Raw genomic sequence first — 20,440 nt, 5'->3', positions numbered from 1 at the left:
TTATTCAATGCAGTGGATATGACCAAGGATGATTTGTGACCTTAATAAAAGCTTAAAAACAGGATGAATCTTTGTAGGTGAGCAATAACACGAGCTACTGTATGAGGAAAACACTGGATTAGCAGCATTATTGCTAACATTTTCATCAATATTTTTTTCAAATGTTGTAATATTATTTGTCCTGGATAAACCCTTTAATGAATCAATGTGAGCATTAATCATTGATTTAGTTTGATTTAGTTTGTACATGCACTTTGGAGATCTTACTAGTCTCTTGTGCAGTTTCTTATTGATGTAAAATGTCGCACCCTTCTTCAGAATTCACTTAGAAGGACACAAAATGATATTTGTGTGTATGGTCTCAAGTTCTTAATTCACAGAGAGGTAACTTTATTGAAGCAGGAGTATAGCATAGTGCCGCCATTCATATGAGGGCCCAGCCTAGGTAGTGGCTTTCATCCATACAGTCACTGGCTATAGTGGATTATTCTATGTGGCAGTTTTGGGCCGAAATCCCCTATTGAAGTAAATAGGGAATATTGTCCGAACACGGCCCAGTCGTCCCCTTCAGCAGATCTAGAATAAAGCCCTTAGCCTGCAAATAATACAATAGAATCAGTTAATGTATTATTGACTTTACATAGGCTGGCAAGACTATCATAGTTTAATGCAGGGGTGCTCAACTCCAGTCTTCAAGCCCCCCCTCCCCCCCAACAGGTCAGGTTTTCAGGATATTCCTGCTTCAGCACAGGTGGCTCAATCAGAGACTTGGTCAAAGACTGGAGCAGGGATTGAATGAGCCACCTGACCTGTTGGGGGGTCTTCAGGACTGGAGTTGAGCACCCCTGGTTTAATGAATAACCCTTGATAATTATTTGCCCATGCACTTAACAATAACATAAGCCGTTTGTTTCACTTTCTGTTTCAGGAGCACGTTACCCGATTTTTAAATGTGTGAACAGAAATACACACGAAGAGGTGACAGACGCGTTCTGCGACTCCAGTACAAAGCCCAGTCCTGAAGAAGAACAATGCAACCTTTTCCCATGTCCGGCTTTGTAAGTTAACTCCCATCTTTGAAATAATGGTCAACAATGTTGCGTCTCTCCATATTTTATCTGGTATATTGCTGAATACTACATAAAAAGCAGGGTGCAGAGGGGGAGGTATTTATCCAAGACATGGGGGGGAGGTTGCTTATCATTCTCTCTTGCCTGTAAAGCTAGCGCATTATTCCTGCAAAACAGTAATACGTTCATCAAATCTATAATCAAAAGCTTCATTACTTTGGCAAAGTCATTACAGATTTTACTGTAAACTCTTTCATAGATTATTTAACTTGGGCTTGTTGGAAATGTCACCCGTTTACTCCAATATGAGGAGTGAAATATTTTTTTAAATTGAATATTCCTGATGCCTTGTCTATTTTTATTAAGCCAATCTTAATGAGTGTTAATATTCCCTGGTATCTCCATGCAGAATATACTTGCTAAATAATGTGCAAGACTGTCTTCTGCTATATCCTCTTAAATGTTTTGATTATATTTGGCAACTACTGTAGGACTGCCGGAAACATTACACATGAATGCACTGCTTTGTGTTCACTAGTAGCTAACCTTAAAAAGTTGGAATTTGTGCACGATAACGGCTCTGTAATTGGCTTTATAGTTAGTAGATACTTCGATATCTATATTTTAATATATATACGTGTGTGTGTGTGTGTGTGTGTGTGTGTGTGTGTGTGTGTGTGTGTGTGTGTGTGTGTGTGTGTTTACAAGAAATTAAGAAATCCCAAGATGCAAGAACAACAATTGAATATGCAGAGCAGTGCAAGACGATCTGCAAACGTGTTACTGAAGATGTCATTAACTTGAACTGTGATATTGTGAGGAAAACAATTGGACATAACAAAAACGTAAAAAAGACAAAGCAGCGACTTATGATTGGGAAGAAGCAAATCATTGCATTCAAACAAGACAATGGATCAACAGTAAAAGAACATGCACTTATAAAGAGGGCTGAGGACTTCAACATGAAATTGTAGGAGAACACAGATGACACAAGACATATTCCAGCAGAGAAAGAGCAAGAAGAAACCACCAATAATGTACTATGCGTCCTGCCAGAAGAAGTGGTAAAGGCAATAAAGTCCACGAAGAATGGGGTGCCTCCTGAGGCAGATGGGATTGCAACTGAAACCTTAAAAGAAGCTAAGGAAGAAGAGAAAATCCTTGCAAAACTCGTTACATTCTGCTTGAAGAACAGGGACATTCTAGAAAAATGGAGTAATGCCATAGTTATGGTCAACCACTAGAAAGGAGACAAAGAAGACTTTAAGAATTACAGATCGTTAAGTCTACTTCCAAATATTTTTCCAAAGATACTCGGTTGCACAGTAACACAATGGACCACATCCAAGTTGTACAAGAAGTGATTCCGCGAAGTAATGAATACGATCTACCACTTAATTTATGATTGTTATATTACGAAAAAGCATTTGATTCTGTCTACACCTCAGCGGTTTTAAATTCATGAAGAATACAGTGTTTAAGGAACGTACATTAATATTATAAGGACCATTTACGAGAATGCCACATCAACAATTAGATTACATGAAGATACAAGCAAGATAGAAATCAGCAAGGGAGTGCCACAAGGAGACACCATGTCACCAAAGCTTTTCATAGCATCACTTAAAGAATTGTTCAAGGCATTGAATTGTGAGAGAAAAGGAATAAAAATCAACCACCTACAATTTGTAGATGACATTATTATTTTTGCCACAAGTCCAGAAGACCTCAAGCAACAAATTGGAGAACCCGCCAAAGCAGGTAAGAAAGTTGACCTCCATATCAATCTCAGCAAGACCAAAGGAATGTTCAACAAATGTGTCAAATCGGCATACATTGAAATAAATGGAATAAAACTAGAAGAAGTCAAGACTGTCTACATTGTCCAGCAAGTAGCAATGGATGGGAACCTTTTGAATTAAATCAATAGGAGAATGAATATGGGATGGAGCACATTTGGAAGAAACAAGACAATCTTCTAAGGGAATCTTTCACTGTGCCTCAAGAGGAAACTTTTCCACAAGTGTATTCTGCCCATGCTCACGAATGGATGTAAAACTTGGACCCTAAATGCGAATATAATTCAGAAGCTTCAGACAACTTGAAGTATTGAGAGATGTATGCTGGGTATTGCCCGAAGAGAGAGGAAAAAGAATGAATGGGTCCAAGAGCAAACAAAAGTCTGTGACATCACCCAGGGGAAGAAATTAAAATTGCAGTGGGCCGGACATATCGCTAGAAGAAATGACCATTGTTGGACAAAGGTACCTTGACATAAGTAAAGAATAAAGATCTTTTTATGTATACTGTATGTGACATTACCATGCATACTGTTGCGGCCGAGCTTATTCTAAAGCTTACCCGCAATTGCTCGGGGCTTTTTTCTTTAGCAGCCGAACTTGGCCGCGTGCCTGCCGCATCTCGCGGGCGCGCGCCAGCCGTATCTCCGTTCAGCGCTAATGGCGCTGAACAATGAAAGCGCCGCAGGCGCCGAAACTTTAAAAAAAAAGCCCGCGTCTGCCCGCGGTTTACAAATTCCCGCGGTGGCGGCCGCTTTAGAGTAAAGGCGGCCCCGCCACCGTAGCATTTGCTTTCGGAGTTACCAAATGTAAAAATCTAAGGCAAAAAAATAGAACTGAAAAGGATAAATAGTTTGTCTGTTACAAAAAAATGTTATGGGGTAACATTGCATGTATTGATATGCTGTATGGTGGAGGGTTTTGTCACTTTTTTACCCATCATAACATATTTAATGTGCGGTTGATTCCTATCCCAGCTTCAAATTGCAAAACCAGTATCACCATCCTAATACTGATGAAACCCAGCTGTCTGTGTTGTTTACTAGCCATGCGCTTCTTTAACCCAGACTTTGCTGAAAAGCTGTGTAATGCGACAGGCATAAGTTTAAAGGGGTCCATGTTAAAATGGACTTAGAAAGAACAGGTGACACTGTGTGCTCATTTTCATGTCATTTCCCAGAATCCCTGGCTGCAGCAATGTTATACAATGTTTTACCAGGAAGTACCTCTTGTTTTCAAGTATGTTCTGGGCACAGAGTTATGATGACAAATACATGGTTACATTAAATGAACATGGTAATACATTATATTTGAAGACATTGCATGAATAGTAAATATAATATATGTTATGGGCGTATGGAACAGTTACAGACCAGATTAAAATGTGAGAGCTTTAGTTTTGAAACCTCTTAGACTGGTGGTTGCTTTGAATCTCTGGTAGATTGTTCCAGTTGTGAGGTGCACGGTAACCGAAGGAGAAGCGACCGGATTCTTTGTTGAACTTTGGGACCGTGACTTCTGGAGGGATATCTCAGGGGATAAGTGCTGCGTGTGGTAGGGGTGAGGAGCTTGATCAGATAGGCAGGTAACTTGTCCATAAATTATTTGAAGGCAAGACAGGAAAAATGAACTTTGCGCCTAGACTCAAGTGATGGCCAATCTAGTTCTTTGAGCATTTCTCTGTGATGTGTGTTGTAGTTGCATTGTACGAGATAATAGAGAAAGGCAGGGTGGCAGACCTGTCAGGCACATGTGATATTTTTATTTCCTGTACTAGGTAATCAGATAAAGAAAACACGATGGCCAATATTTATTAAGCATTTTTTTCCATTAGACAACTTCTATCACTTGAAGGAACCTTGTAGCCCATTGATTTCAATAGACTCTAAGGCCACGCTTATAGTGACGGCAACAGCGACACCCCGTCACGTAAAAACAAATGTATTGTCGGCGTGTGTGCATATAGGAGGTGTGATGCGACGATGCGACGGAGCAACGGCTGGGTCGCGATTGCTGGAAGTCACTTCAATTTGTTTTTTCCAGCAACTGCAGCGTGACATCAGCGTCGCATCACCGGCGACGGCACTATAAGCGCGGCCTAGGGCTTCTCTGCAAAAGAAGGAAACCGCCTTCGATACCTACATTGTTTGAATTATTTAGAAACAGAAATCAAATAGAAAACATAAAATATGTCCGTATACAATGAGATGCAGAGTAATAATTTACAGTACATACAACAACAAATGTATCCGTCTTTTTTAGCTCAATATGTGTCTTATGTTATATTCTTAAAGGTGACTCCATGAACAGTAACTACATCTCAGTACTTGTAAAAAAAAAATGTATACATTAATCTTGTTTATGTACCTTGATGTCTGCAGCAAAAAATGTACAATATGTATTTTGTTTGTGTTTTCTTAGAACCATTTGGCATAAAACATCATTTGAACTGAAATGTTTTTGACACATCGTCAGCCATTCAGTATTTTTGCTACACTTACAGCTAGTTGTATTTGCAGGGTTAGAAGTGGAACAATATTTTACTCAATACTCAGGACAGCATTTACATTTTTATAATTCCAGCTGCAACAGTACGTGTTTGTATTACTCATACTTACGTATTTTGTCATATTGAATGTAGCTTTGGGCTTCTTTGTTTTTTGTTATATACATTTAGCCACGTCTAGTAGCACTCCAATTGACACTTATATACATATATATTATGTGGTAATTTTTTTTTTTAGAGCTTTCTGTGTATCTGTGTGTTTATTAACTTTGTCCAGCTGTTTTGGAGGTTAGCGGCTCCTCCTCCCAGTGTTTAAGCTTGCCCCGCCCCACTTTCCAAGTAAGCAGTTCTTTCTTTGACATGCAGCTGGTTGTGACAGATCCAATGCGATCATTCTTCCTCTAACTATAGAGGTAATTAAGAATTTTAATCATTTAGTGTTAGGACCTGCAATATTTGGTCATGCCTTAAAGTGGCTTGCAGGGTTAAAATGCTTTGGCCAAAGGGTTTAACTAAATGACCATTTTTTCAAGAGATATATAGGAATTTCACTGTATATTTTTGTCATATTGGATGTAGCTTTAGGCTTCTTTGTTTTTTGTTATATCGTGTTACTCATCACCTTGACTTTTCCTCTCTGTTATCTAGCTGGGATATAGGAGAGTGGTCTGAGTGCAGTAAAACATGTGGCCTGGGAATGCAGCACAGACAGATCCTATGCAGGCACACCTACGCTAACCGTACCCTTACAGTCCAGCCGTACCGCTGCCAAAACTTGGAGAAGCCAGAAACAACTAGTACCTGCCAGCTGAAAATCTGCAGTGAATGGCAAATCAGGACAGAGTGGACACCTGTAAGTTGGGACAGATATTTCACAACATATTTAATAGGCCGTAACTCACTGTTGTAACCAAACACTGTTGAGATAATAATTTAGTTCACCATCACCAGATTAGTATTCAATAAATGAAGAGCTTTGTGTCTTTCCCACCCAGTCATGGAAGGATATTCAAGTCAACAAGGCCTATTGTAAGGTCGATACTTGTATTTGTTATGTGTGGGGATTAGGGATTCCACAGACCGGAGGATATCGTTGAGAAGATCTTAGTGTAGTGCAAAACTGTCAAAGCTCAGTTCTCAGGGTTACCAATAGGTAAGGTGTCAAAGTAATTTATACCGTAGCAAGTTTTCTTAGGGATAATTTAAAGTTATATTTGGTACTAATTGTAGGTCAATTCGAGAAATGTGCTTGGTTAATTATGTGTTATTTAGAGATATCTTAAAAATCTGGTTTATCACTAGTCCTTAGAGAACTTTATTAAATATGATGTAAAGCCACCTTTCCATAGCTATTCCATTCAAATTAAATGGAGCTTAAGTCTTCATAAGCAAAGAGGAAGACACCTTCTTTCCCTCCTACTGTCTCTTTAAGTTCTACCAACCAATTAGAGTGTAAGCTCCTCGGAGCAGGGACTCCTCTTCTGAAATGTTACTTTTATGTCTGAAGCACTTTTTCCATGTTCTGTTATTTGTATTATTTCTTATTTATATGATTGTCACGTGTATTACTGCTGTGTACGCTAATGGCACTATATAAATAAATACATAAGTTCCCCAAAAAGGGCCCAAATATTGAACAGCTCTGGCATAGAGAAATCACAAAAAGACTTAATATTAAATCATGTTTATATTTTTCTAATTATTTATAGTGAATAGATCAGGGAAACAGCTGGAAGAAAAAAATGGAAAAAATACATTACAAAATATTCATGAATCTTCTCTGTGTCATTCACATAACCAGTCACATTATCCAGCTGTTCCCTCTGACTGTCTGCTATTTTTGCCTTTTTATTTACATGCAGATTAAAAATCAACTAGTAACAGTACCTGTGTTCCTGGGGCATCGCATATCATTTATCAGAGCCACTCTAAAATGTCACATCTACTTTATATCTGAGACATTACATCATTGGGGAACACTCCCAAACCATTATTATCGGTAATATATGCACATGACAAGGGGTTGTCTTTGACTTTGCTTTCTCCCGTGATCAATCAGCCACGATCCTACTTTCAGTGTTCACTAAATGGCTGTCTTGGTAACATTATCTGTTGTTACAATTTGCAGCTCAAACTGCTGGGAATATTGGCAACAAAGGATCACAAACAGGAAAGTGTTGCAAATATCTTGCACTGCTGGGGAAGTGGCTAAGCCCTGCTGTAGAAATCAAAGGATGCTCAGTATATTAAAACACATTAAAAATGGCGTTCAGTTTAATTTAATTTTTTTAGTAAGTATTATCTAATACTACAGAACTAATTTATTTTTAAAAACACGGATGTAGGATATTGCATGAACTGCTCCTTTAAATGCACCAACAAGAAAAGTTCTGCATAGATGTGCAGATGTACCAAGACTTACGATTTGTGTTGCTGCGGTCCCATGACGGTTGCGGCCCGAGCAGACTAATGCTGCAGGGGGTTCAATCAGTGAGCATGTAACCCCCACAACATGATCATGGCAGACACAGTCCCCAGCGCAGCGGCCTCAGGCAGCAACATTAGATTTCAGAAGAGTAAGAAAAAAATAAAAGTGTTTCAGAAGAAAAGTGAACTGATATGTTAAGAAATAATAGAAGACCCACCACTAGTGCAGAATAAATATGGGTATATTTCTCAATGTCTCAAACAGAAAATACAAAATTAGTCAATAAAAAATATGTAAGCCAAAAGATGAAGATACAATAACAAATATGAATGCAATAATTCAAAAGTATTTGTTTCTAGAAGGAGACCAGTCCATTAAAAATGGGTAATGTTGCTTCCATAGTATGGAAGCAGCCAACTATTCCCTCAATTCCTAAAGTTAAAAATAAAGTCTGGCAGATTTGCTGCATGGAAAAATTGGTTAGTCTTAATAACGACACCTGCGCAGATTTCCAGAAGGTGTGGTTACCTTGGATTTTTGGTGCTGGTCAACCAGAAATTAATACCCACCTAATTTTGTTGTAAAAAATGCTATATATATTAACTGTGTGAATGAATATTATAAGATGATTTGATAGGTAAAATTCTAAATGGATGTGTTCTTTCTCCCGTCTCTATTTTTTGTACCCTTCCCCCCCACCCCCCCATCTTTTATTTTCTTCATTTCCCCCTCTCCCTAAAATTTTTAATAAAAATTAAGTTTAAAAAAAAATAATGGGTAATGTGCAGAACAATCTTCAGTATAGAAGCAAAAGTCCCAAATAGTCTGAACCCTTTTTATAGTCCCAAAGAGTAGGTGCTGCCTGCGGCTTGATCGCTCAAGTGCTTTAATCCTCAAATTCAAACATGCGAACAGAAAAAAAAGAATGCCCAAAAGCACTCAAAGTAAAAACGAATTTACTAAATGGGAATAAGTAATGTCCTCACATACAACATAAAATGTTTTGTTTTATCACAAGGCACTCTTCAGACCAACTCTAGCATCCTCACTATCCGAACGGCTACTTCCAATTCGGACACATGGTGCAATGACATCATAAGCATGTAGGCCCCTGGAAGGGAGGGGAAGGAACTACTTCAGTGCTGTGATGTACAGTAGTGTATCTCGTGAGCTAGTGTCTCAACGCATTTCATGGAGGAAAATGCCACTTGATCAGGGGACTAGCTCATGAGGTAGAACTACTCACTTACATTCAATTTGTGATTATATAATTTGTCAGTAAAGAACATATTACTTTAATAAATGCCCGATTAAAATCAGTTTATAAGTATGTGTGTTTATATTAAACTCTGCCTAAAGTTATGTATGTTATATTTATATATTTAATATACACACACACACGCACACACACACACAATCCTCTGACAGAGCTTGAGAAATGACTTTGTGGTCTGAAACGTATGTTGCTCTGGAGTTTGTCTGACTCCCTGATCACTTTTTGAAAATAAATAACTTTTTTCTATTCGTGAGTGCTGCCGATTCTCTATTCTTGTATACTTTTTGGACTGGCTGGTGTTCCCTGTCCATCTGCAAGCACCCGGATTATTGATAAGAATATTTTGATTTTTATATATAGTGTTTGTGTGCACCCAGCATTTTCCTTGTTTATATATACAGTACACACACACACACATATACATTCAGTGGCGAGAAACAGTTTGTGAACATATTTCAAACCTAGAATGTTGTTCGATCTTAATCTAAGTTCTAATAATAGATAAAGTTAATGTGATCAAACAAATGTCACAATAACATGATACTTTTTCAACATTTATTTATCCACAAATTATTAGATATTCAATATCTACGTGTGAAAAAGTATGTGAACCTTTAGAATCAGTACCCCTTGAGCAGCAATAACTTCAATTAAATGTTTCCTGTAACTGCTGGTCAGTCTCTGACATCAATTTTGACTTATTTTGTCCCATTCCTCCTTTCAAAACTGCTTCAATAGTGACATCTGAGGGCTCCCTTGCATGGACAGCTCGCTTCAGGTCCTGCCACAACATTTCGATGGGGTTTAGGTCCGGACTTTGACTAGGCCATTCTAAAACATGGAATTTATTATTCTGCAGCCATTCTTTTGTAGATGTGCTTGTATGTTTCGGATCATTGTGTTGCTGCATGACCCACTTTCGCTTCAGCTTCAGCTTATGGGCGGATAGCCTGACATTCTCCTCTAACATCTTCTGATGCAATGCAAAATTAGCTGCTCCTCCCATGCATTTCACACACCCTATGGTGATTTTTCATGGAGAATTCTCCTTTAAAAAGCACCACAGGGGGCGTGAAACGCATGGAAGAGGAGCTCATTTTGTTTGGTTCATGTTTTTTTATGTAGTTTAATAAATTGATTTTACCTCATTTTTCTGGTGTTTCCCCGGTGTTTCCTTGGAGCTGCAGCACTTAATCTATTCACCTCTTCATTTTCCTTGAAATATTGTCTGGTTTCTTCCAAATGCGCTCAATCCCATCTTCATTCTACAATTGATTTCATTCAAAAGGTTCCCAGTCTTTGCTATTTAGGCACCGATTTAGATTCTACATAGGGGCATGCGCCAACCTGGCACCTCTGCCTCTTAGCATATCGAGACCAACTGCTGTCCAGGTCTGGGGCAGGGCAAATGGTTGCCGGATAGCCCTTTGTTAGCCCAGGGTGGAGGTACTCAAGTATAACTGCAGTACTCATCCCGTTCTAACACCTTGGCATGCCTGAAGCTTTCAACCCTGGGTCCAGAGCAGACCCAGTGGCACCAAGCTTGGTAGCCACCTGGTCTCTCGGAACCACGGACTTGGAATCCCACAGTCACAGATACATGGTTATAAGCATTTACCTTTATAAATATCAACCTTTAATAAAATCCTTTCTGCTTATGTGTTTTTGTGTTTTAACGGTAACAGTCTTCTGGTCCGGTGGCAGGGATAGAAAAAGCATATGTGTTCCCTATTCTTATCAGCCTTATCCCTGGCACATTGCACAACCCTGACTTTACTGTACCCACACAATAAAAACCCTTGCAGCTTTTGAATATAGCTGGAGCACCCCCTGAACCCCTATACCAGATTCAGGGTGACTGGGCATGTTGTGAGCATCTGACTTTACGCTAGAGTCCCCGGGACCGTTCTGGGGATACCGTGATCCCTCATGCCCTCTTTACTTTTCCAGTTTGTGCTGAAGCAGGGAACCCTGGCGGTGCGTCGCAAGAAAATTTTCAGGGTAGGATTTTGCCAGAGCACTGTGCTTCAATGTGCCCGAGAATCTTACCTGATTCTCGGATACACCGTTGGAATATCCCATAACTCGGGAACCCCGATACATTGAAACATTCTGATTCTACGCACAACCCACCCTCAAACTCACAGCCTCGCAAGCTCCGCTGTCCAACACTCCTGGAAAGGCAAAATACAGAAAATACTCAATTGTCGCATAATTTCTATACAGTCTCAGTGATAGGTATACAACAGCTGGATCCAAGAGCTGACACTCTAGGACCTTTACACACGGATCAGGGGTAACTAAGTGGGCTTAACCTTTATTATTGAGCCTGGTTGCCACCTCACCGTTACAACGACATATGCTCTAAATAGTTTTGCGGTTACAGTGATTCCCTGTCCCAGAGAGATTGCAATGAAATGTGGTATCTGAGGAACAGGGATGTAAAGTGTCTTGCCCAAGGTCACAGAGCTTGGCCCCCTGCAGACGCACTACTGCAGGCGCACAGAGCTTGGCCCCCTGCAGACGCACTACTGTCTCTGTAAGTTCTTCCTACCTACCAATTAGATTGTAAGCTCTTTGGAACAGGGACTCCTTTGCCTAAATGTTACTTTTATGTCTGAAGCACTTGTTCCTATTATATTATTTGTTATTTATATGATTAACAAGCATAGAGAGAAAAGAACTCCAATGGAGAGTGCTCAAGCATGTACACAAATCACAGTGTATTAGAATGGAGTAAGTCGTGAGTGAAATGAGGAGTGAATATTTTAAAACTAGTTTATTGGGAGTAATAACTCAACTAAAATAAATGGAACACTAGGTTGCCAGAATAAATCAAAAATGAGCCAAAAAAGCGCAGCGAAATAAAATAAACCAAATCTCTATTAATCCCCATAAGCCTCTCCTGAGTTTATTATTACATGCTGTTAGTTACCATGTTTGCAGTGAAAGCCTATCAACAGCGCTGTGGATTCATTATCTTTAAATACCACATACCTTATCAACGCACCCATAATTCTTGAATAGGTTATCTTATCCACCTGTCAGAGCTTCTTCTCTGTGCGTTCAAGTGGGGGCTATACATACGCCCCTATCCAGCGCTGTGGCTCCAACATGAACACTACACACTTCCCTTACTCAACTAGAGTTCAAGAATAGGATACTAACTAACCTATTGGAGCTCACGCTCTCCCATAAAAGGTGGGGGCAGTACACACGCCCCACCCAGCTTTGAGAAAGCATTGACTTGCAAAACGTACGTCGGCAGTGACGTCATCATGTCAAAGGGGCGGGACTAACACTCGTGATCGGAGCGCGACCGTCTCACACTAGCTCCTCTACAGGGAGCTAGATATATGCACTGAGCCCACTATTACTTACTCGAGCAGCACCCGTGGCGAACCCGGATACACCCAGCATTAGCAAGTAGGTGTACAGCGACTCAGTGCTACCACGGGGTCTGCAATTTTAATGTCTCATGTTGTTTTTACCTACCGAGGTGTGAATAGACACTACTTGTGTACTACTGTTCTCTTTTTATTCAGTGTGACAGCAGCTACCTTTTTGTGGTCAGAACTGACACCCCCCAGGGGTGCTCCCACGTAGGAGACATATCCAGTGTGTGCTACCTGCTTACTGCCAAGACTGCGTCCTTTTATGACAGCATCTATCACTGACACATGCAGTGGTCTGTCTATCTGGACAGCCTTACTATTGGCTGCACACAGCGGTTATCGCAGTCCCTGTGACAGCTCACTAATACTGAGATGCATAGTGTTGATGGGCAGGCTGACTTACCTACACCTATCTCAATGAGAGCAATTCTATCCCTGCTGAGTGGCTGCACCTGTGTCATTATACAGCTGACACAGGCCACATTGGTCTAGTATTCACCTAGCTACACCCTGTATATATCATCAAGGGTGGTAGCCCATACCTCACGCATGAGATTTGGTTTATTTTATTTCGCTGCGCTTTTTTGGCTCATTTATTCTGGCAACCTAGTGTTCCATTAATTTTAGTTGAGTTATTACGCCCAATAAACTAGTTTTAAAATATTCACTCCTCATTTCACTCACGACTTCCTCAATTCTAACACACTGTGATTTGTGTATATGCTTGAATGCTCTCCATTGGGGTTCTTTTCTGCTTGTTAAACATTTTCACCCCAGATAGTAGCACCACATTTCCGTACATTTCAGCAGTAGCGAGGGTTCCCTTCCTCCCTTCACCCCCCCTCCTCTCCCCGAGTTCGTTATTTACATGATTGTCATGTGTATTACTGCTGTGAAGCGCTGTGTACATTAATGGTGCTATATAAACAAAGATATGCATACAAGTCATTAATGAACAATTGGTTAACTGAGGAAGAAGTTCATAGGCGGCTTGATAAAATGAAAGTAAATAAGGCACCTGGCCCCGATGGCATACATCCAAGAGTTCTCAAGGAGTTAAGTTTAGTAATACCCAGACCATTACATTTAATATTCAAGGACTCCATTTCCGCAGGCTCTTTACCACAAGTTTGGCATAAAGCAGATGTGGTGCCTATATTTAAAAAGGGAGCTAGATCAGAACCGGGGAATTACAGATCTGTAAGCCTGACTTCAATATTGGGGAAGCTACTTGAAGGTTTAATACAGGATAATTTTCAGGAATACCTAATGGAAAACAAAATTATTAGTAATAGTCAGCATGGATTTATGAAGGGTAGATCATGCCAAACTAACCTTATTAGTTTCTTTGAGTAGTAAGTAGGAATTTAGAACAGGGTAATGCAGTTGATGTGGTCTACTTAGATTTTGCAAAGGCTTTTTATACGGTTCCACACAAGAGGTTCGTGTACAAAATTAAGCAAATTGGACTCAGTAAAAATATATGCACCTGGGTTGAAAACTGGTTGAAGGATAGACAAAAGAGGGTTGTCCATGAATGGAACTTTTTCAGGTTGGGCTAAGGTCGTGAGTGGAGTATCTCAGGGATCGGTACTGGGACCCCTGCTTTTTAACTTGTTTATTAATGACCTTGAGGTTAGCATCAAGAGCAAAGTCACCATCTTTGCTGATGACACTAAATTGTGTAAGGTAGTAGAATCAGAGCAAGATGTACAGCAATTTCTCTCCATAAGGATTTGGAGAGATTGGAAACTTGGGCAGGTAAATGGCAGATGAGGTTTAATACAGATAAATGTAAGAGTATGTATTTGGGAAGCAAGAATAAACAGGCGAGTTTCAAATTAAATGGGGAAAAAATAGGGATATATCCTTGATGGAGAAGGACTTATGAGTGCTTGTAGACAGCAGGCTTAGCAATAGTGCCCAAAGTCATGCAGTAGCTGCAAAGGCAAACAAGGTCTTATCTTGCATCAACTGGGCAATGAATTGGAGGGAAGTAAACATAATTATGCCCCTTTATAAAGCATTAGTAAGACCATACCTTGAATATGGAGTACAATTTTGGGCACCGCTCCTTAGAAAAGACATTATAGAACTAGAGATAGTGCAGAGAAGAGCCACCAAATTTATAAAACGGGATGGACAATCTAAATTATGAGGAGAGGCTAGCTAAATTAGATTTATTTACATTAGAAAAGAGGCTTCTAAGAGGAGATATAACTATGTACAAATATATTTGGGGACAGTACAAGGAGCTTTCAAAATAACTATTCATCCCAAGGACAGTAAAAAGGACTCGGGTCAACCTTTAAGGTTGTTGGAAAGGAGATTTCACCAGCAACAAAGGAAAGGGAAAGCAGTAAGGGCAGTTAAAATGGGAAATTCATTACCCATGGAGACTGTGATGGCAGATACAATAGATTTGTTCAAAAAAAGTTGAACATCTTTTTAGAAAGGAAAGTTATACAGGGTGTTGTTGTTTGCAAACTCACAAACAAGGTTTCGTAGATAATGAGTAGTTTATTTCCTTAACAGCGTAGAGTATGATCATACACACACAAAAGTCAATGAGACTTTCTGGCAAGGGAGGGCCCAAACAGGCTTTTATACATTTTATATTCCTGTGTTTAAAATAGGTTACTAGGCAGAATATAATAAATACTCCCTTATCCTAAGCCAATAATTTTACAGATCATTAAAACCTGGTTAAATTTGGATTAAAACAGCTCTCTATAGGAACCAGGTACTTCTTGATACCTGGAAGGTGGACGTAAACGACAGGCACAGTCGTAAATCTACTATGAGCGAAACTCATTCATACCACACACACACACATTCTTACACACAAAATGGACACTAAAGACATAACAGAACAGACTAAATGGAAACAGAACATCACCATCAATTCTTCTCCAGAGACCCCGCTCAGTTCATTTCCACAAGGATATACCAAATAAGTAAAGATTAGAAGGCTGTTGATCCAGGGAGTAATCTGATTGCCAATTCTTGGAGTCAGGAAGGAATTTATTTTTTCCTTTATGAGATGATATTGGATGATATGTCACTGGGGTTTTTTGTTTGCCTTCCTCTGGATCAATGTACTGTAAGTATAGTGTAACTGGGACATATCACTGTTTGAGAGAAACTGCCTCTAAATCCAGCAGTGTGCTGGTGAATTGCACACAGGCAATCAAACAGACTCCACCTAGCTGATTAGGACTTTTAGAAAAGCCTGATGTGAGACACAGCGAGACATTCCTTAGCTCACATTTGAGCTGACAGAAGGAGAGCAGAGAAGCCTGCACACAGACACTGTCTTGAGCACAAAGGCTGAGATCAAGACACCCAGAGACCTATATTTCCTGGACACAGGGGACCCAGGAACCTGCTAGAGACTGACATGGAAGGCCACCTGCTTAAGGTACTTTCTGAAACCTTGGAGTGATAGGCTGGTAATGAGAATATCCCTCCAATCCTGGAGATAGAGTCAGCAGATGTAAGTTAGCCCTTACAAAGGGATAGGGGTTTGTTATTTTTTTATTTTTGTATGTTTTGCCTGGATAAAGGAACAGGCAGAATAAAGCCAAGATATATTTTCACCCTAAAACAGTCTCCATTTGCATACCCCTGCACACATCTCTTACATATAGATATAGGATAAAGTATCTGTTGTCTAAATTTAGCATACTGTAGGATGAACTTGATGGGCGCATGTCTTTTTTCAACCTCATCTACTATGTAACTACTACTATGTAACCTGCTATAACACTGTGATACATCTTGTGATCCAGCCTGTAAAATCATCGAAACAGCTCAATCAATCCTCAGTTAAACTTTCGTCATTTCCAGACTAGGGGATGAATCAATATGCACACTTCAGTCTGGCTGCTGGGCATATTTCCCGCTACACTTTGCCCAAACCAAACATGACTACCCTGGCATATATAGATGTTCTCTGGCAACTCTTTATTCACAGCATGTAATGTCATTTCAGGCTGTATTGTGATTACAGTGAAGTCTCTTCTATCATTTGCTTTAATAATGCAAATTGTGGGGGCACATAGGTCCATATATAATAAGTGCTATTCAATTAAACGTGGAGCTGGAAGACACTTTATGGTCCATTAAATTAAATGGACAGTAAGGTGTTTTCTGGCATCAGAAAATTTCTTATAGATTAGCACCCCTAAGTAAATATGACCCATAGTGCCTCTCAGTGCCGGAACTAGTCACCGGTGGGCCCCCGGTGCAAGTTTAAAAAAAAAAAAGGCCTCCTCTCGCCGGGGCGCTACCTGTGGAGCGGGTGTGGCAGTGGCGATGGAGGGAAACCACCGAGACGATGATTGTGAAAGTTGGGTGGAACTTCCGTGTTAGAACCACCGGACTGGGCTCCCTCTACAGCCACCACCGGGTAAGGCCCCGCACCATAGTTATGGCCCACGGACAGGGCAACTTTCAAAATGTCGGAACGCTGTTGGATGGGTCCCTAAAGGTGGTGGGCCCTAGTGAAGCCAAACCGGCTGCACATATAGTAGTTCCGCCACTTGTACTTCTTTAAACCTCTTTCCTGCCGGATGATCCTGCAAAGAACCGCATTGCTTTGCAAGACCTTCAGGCAGCAAAGTTGGTAATGAGCGGCTATCAGGTAAGTGACACCGAATTTATGCACTGTTTGTTTGCGGTGCTGTAAAAGTATATCAGCTATTACACAATGATGACTTTCTGTGTCAAAACTGTTTGGAAACAGCATTTGTGCTCCTTGCCTTGGTGACCAAGCCTCTAACATATAAAGCCTTATTCATAGATCACTCTGTAGTGGAAGCACACAAATCTCTCTAGGCTGTAACATAAAGCCAAAAAAGTACAGCTGTCATAAAGCATTTTTTGGCATAATTGTAAAGCCCAAAGCTATTTTGTGCTCTGCAGCCGGCTTTTAATGAACCACTTACTTGTGCGAGGGGAAAAAAGTCATTTATTTATGTGCTAATCCCTGCCACTAGTTAAATCCATGTTTTTGAATAATATGGAAGATATGTTAGCCTTTCAGTGATGAGACTGCAGAGCTATTCAATGTACCGTAGCATCAAATGGATTTAGGCCCATGTTTACTTAGTGATGCTATTTCATAAGACCCTTTCCGTGAACAGAAGTCACCTTACATCCGAGTCAAGTGTATAGGCTGTAAGGTGTTCTCTAATCCCAGAAGATGTTTTATGGAATACAGTAGCACTGCTTGGTATATATGGCCCCTAATACTGCGTGTGTGTGTGTGTGTGTGTATATATATATATATATATAATATATATATTTTATATATATATATATATATATATCCTTTCGCTTCATTGCATAGCCAGTTAACCAACCCCACACTGATGAGACCCATTAAGGTCGAAACAGCTGTCTGTGGGTGGTTTTCTGGCTATGCATCTTAACCCTGGCTGTGCTCAAAGCTGTGACCATGCAGCAAGCCTATAGGGAACCATGTATAAAATGGTTTTTGAAGCAAAAAGTGCTTGTGCTCATTTGCATGCCATTTCCCAGAATCCCTTGAGCATACAGTATATTTACATTTTATATATATATATATATATATATATATATATATATATATAGTATTGTATTGTATCTTTATTTATATAGCGCCATTAATGTACATAGCGCTTCACAGTAGTAATACATGTGGTAATCGAATAAATAACAGATAATATAAATAACAGATCATGGGAATAAGTGCTTTAGACAAACATAACATTAAGGAAGAGGAGTCCCTGCCCCGAGGAGCTTACAATCTAATTGGTAGGTAGGGAGAACGTACAGAGACAGGAGGAGGGAGTTCTGGTAAGTGCGTCTGCAGGGGGCCAAACTTTATGTATCATGTGTTCAGAATGTTCACAGTGCTATTCGTATGCTTATTTGATATTTGGAACACTAAGTAAATGCATTTGCCATTTTTATATAGCAGTTGAACTTGAAATTGGTATCGTTTCAGTGTTCTGTGCCCTGTGGAGTGGGGCAGAAGACCCGGGACGTAAAGTGTATCAGTAACATTGGGGATATTGTTGACGATGAGGAATGTAACATGAAACTACGACCAATCGATATTGAAAATTGTGACATGGGCCCATGCGCCAAAAGTTGGTTCCTTACAGAATGGAGTGATAGGGTAAGATACTGTATGATCTTGGTTGGGTTCTTTATGACAGCCACTCACATCACTTAATTGACGTAGTTGTTTCATGACACAGATTATGGCTTCTTATTATGTAGCATTCCTGCCCTTCCAATGCCATACAGTTTTAACTTGCTTTGAATTATAGAGGCCATTCTGAATAAGACATTATTATTGGGAAATAAAGTCCCTTGATCCTTTCATGATGAACCTTGAACCGAGATTACTGATAAATCAGTCTCAAGTGTCTATTTCTGCACAGCAGCTTCATTTTAACCATACAGTGATTTACATACATACTTTCAAATATTTCAATCCAGTACGTTTTTGTGATTTTCTTCCCAATTCCAAAAATCATGAAGTTTGTTCAGTAGTTTATTCCAGTGCATAGATGAGCTCCATAGAGTTTATTATATGTATAGGGTGCTCTGTATAGTGGCAATAAAGGGATCCATTGTATTCTGCTGCTTGACCATAATTGGTCTGTAGAAGACGTAAAAGCACTCCAATACTAAAACTTCCTCAAAAAGACTGACAGTAGCAAAGCTTCAAGCTGAAGTCCAATCAGAGCAGAAATCCAAAACTAACGTTGCTTTAATTGGTTGTCTAACTGAGCAGCTAAATTGCTTAATGTGTACTTACTATAGTGAAAGATTTTAACTTGCTACCAATATCATTGTTTCCATTCTACCCCTTACAAAACTTTCCATTTTAGTAATGAAATTAAAGCCGAGTTCTAAGTGTGATCCCACAGATGTAAGAAACTGTTAAGGAGTTTAACAAAAAATTGATGCAGATCTGCACTTGAGACCTCAAGGAATGTTATCATTCAGACATCGAGGTAAAGCACTAGTCAGAGACAGATACTATTACATTCAATTGGTTGCATTATTCTTCTGCACCACTTGCTATTACCCTATATATCCTGATCACAAATTGCTCATTGATTTTCATTTATTGAAAAAATGAAAATCCAGTCAGAAATAAAGCATTATATTGGAAGCTATGACACCATGTATGTGCTGCCATTGCAGAACAGTTTTTTGCACATCCTACCTAGGTCTAAATCATGATCTCGTGATACCCAAACAAAGGGGTCTTCAGACTACAATAAAAATAATAATAATCTCAGTCATTCATTGTTAACTATTCTACTGTGGGCTAGAATCTTATTTCTTTAGATCATCATCAATTCCTTGTTTGTAGTTAGCCGGAGCTAGGATGGATCATCAGAAGTTCATACTGTATGCATTTCCTCATGTTATTGGAATGTTTCTATCTTTGCTTTTTGGCTTGTGTAGATATTTTTTCTAGAGTGGCATCAACTCTTCCCCAGCTGAGTACATTGCAATGTTCTAAAAAGTCAAGCATTTGTTCTAGAAGTAACTGCTGTCTACTACTATTGCAGTGTTCTGCAGAGTGCGGAGAAGGTGTCCGGACACGGTCAGTGGTTTGCATGACTAATCATATCAGCAGTTTACCACTAGAAGGCTGTGGAAATAACAGACTGCCTGAAACTATAACCTGTGATAACGGACCATGTGAGGGCAAAGTGGAGTGGTTCTCTGGGGCTTGGAGCCAGGTACTGCAAATGTCTAATGTTATGTCTACTGTACTCCTAAAAGATTATTCAGCACTCTTACTGTTACATTAAATCAAGTACAATGCACAGATAGATATGATGTTTTTCTTCCTTGAACTGCTTTTTATATGTACTGTAGAATTGTGTTGTTGCACCAGAATACTGTAGCATCTCATATTTATGCGTATTTGTAACTTTCTGTATATTAAGAG

The 20,440-nt window shown here is 39.7% G+C and overlaps 1 protein-coding gene across 4 annotated transcripts in view; it reads left to right on the top strand.

Moving 5' to 3' along the window:
* The window catches only part of THSD4 (thrombospondin type 1 domain containing 4), a 531,228-nt gene that overhangs the window by 495,879 nt on the left and 14,909 nt on the right, over positions 1-20,440 (top strand). For all 4 annotated transcript variants that reach the window (XM_075575823.1, XM_075575821.1, XM_075575822.1 and 1 more), the window contains 4 exons: positions 929-1,058; positions 6,024-6,228; positions 18,467-18,640; positions 20,055-20,228. In XM_075575823.1, coding sequence (XP_075431938.1) covers positions 929-1,058; positions 6,024-6,228; positions 18,467-18,640; positions 20,055-20,228 — 683 coding nt within the window. The remainder of the gene's footprint in view (positions 1-928; positions 1,059-6,023; positions 6,229-18,466; positions 18,641-20,054; positions 20,229-20,440) is intronic.

Source organism: Ascaphus truei, chromosome 18 (assembly GCF_040206685.1).
Source record: "Ascaphus truei isolate aAscTru1 chromosome 18, aAscTru1.hap1, whole genome shotgun sequence".
Classification (NCBI taxonomy): domain Eukaryota; kingdom Metazoa; phylum Chordata; class Amphibia; order Anura; family Ascaphidae; genus Ascaphus; species Ascaphus truei.
Note: the sequence above shows the minus strand (reverse complement) of the source record. Positions and strands in the feature narration are given on the sequence as shown.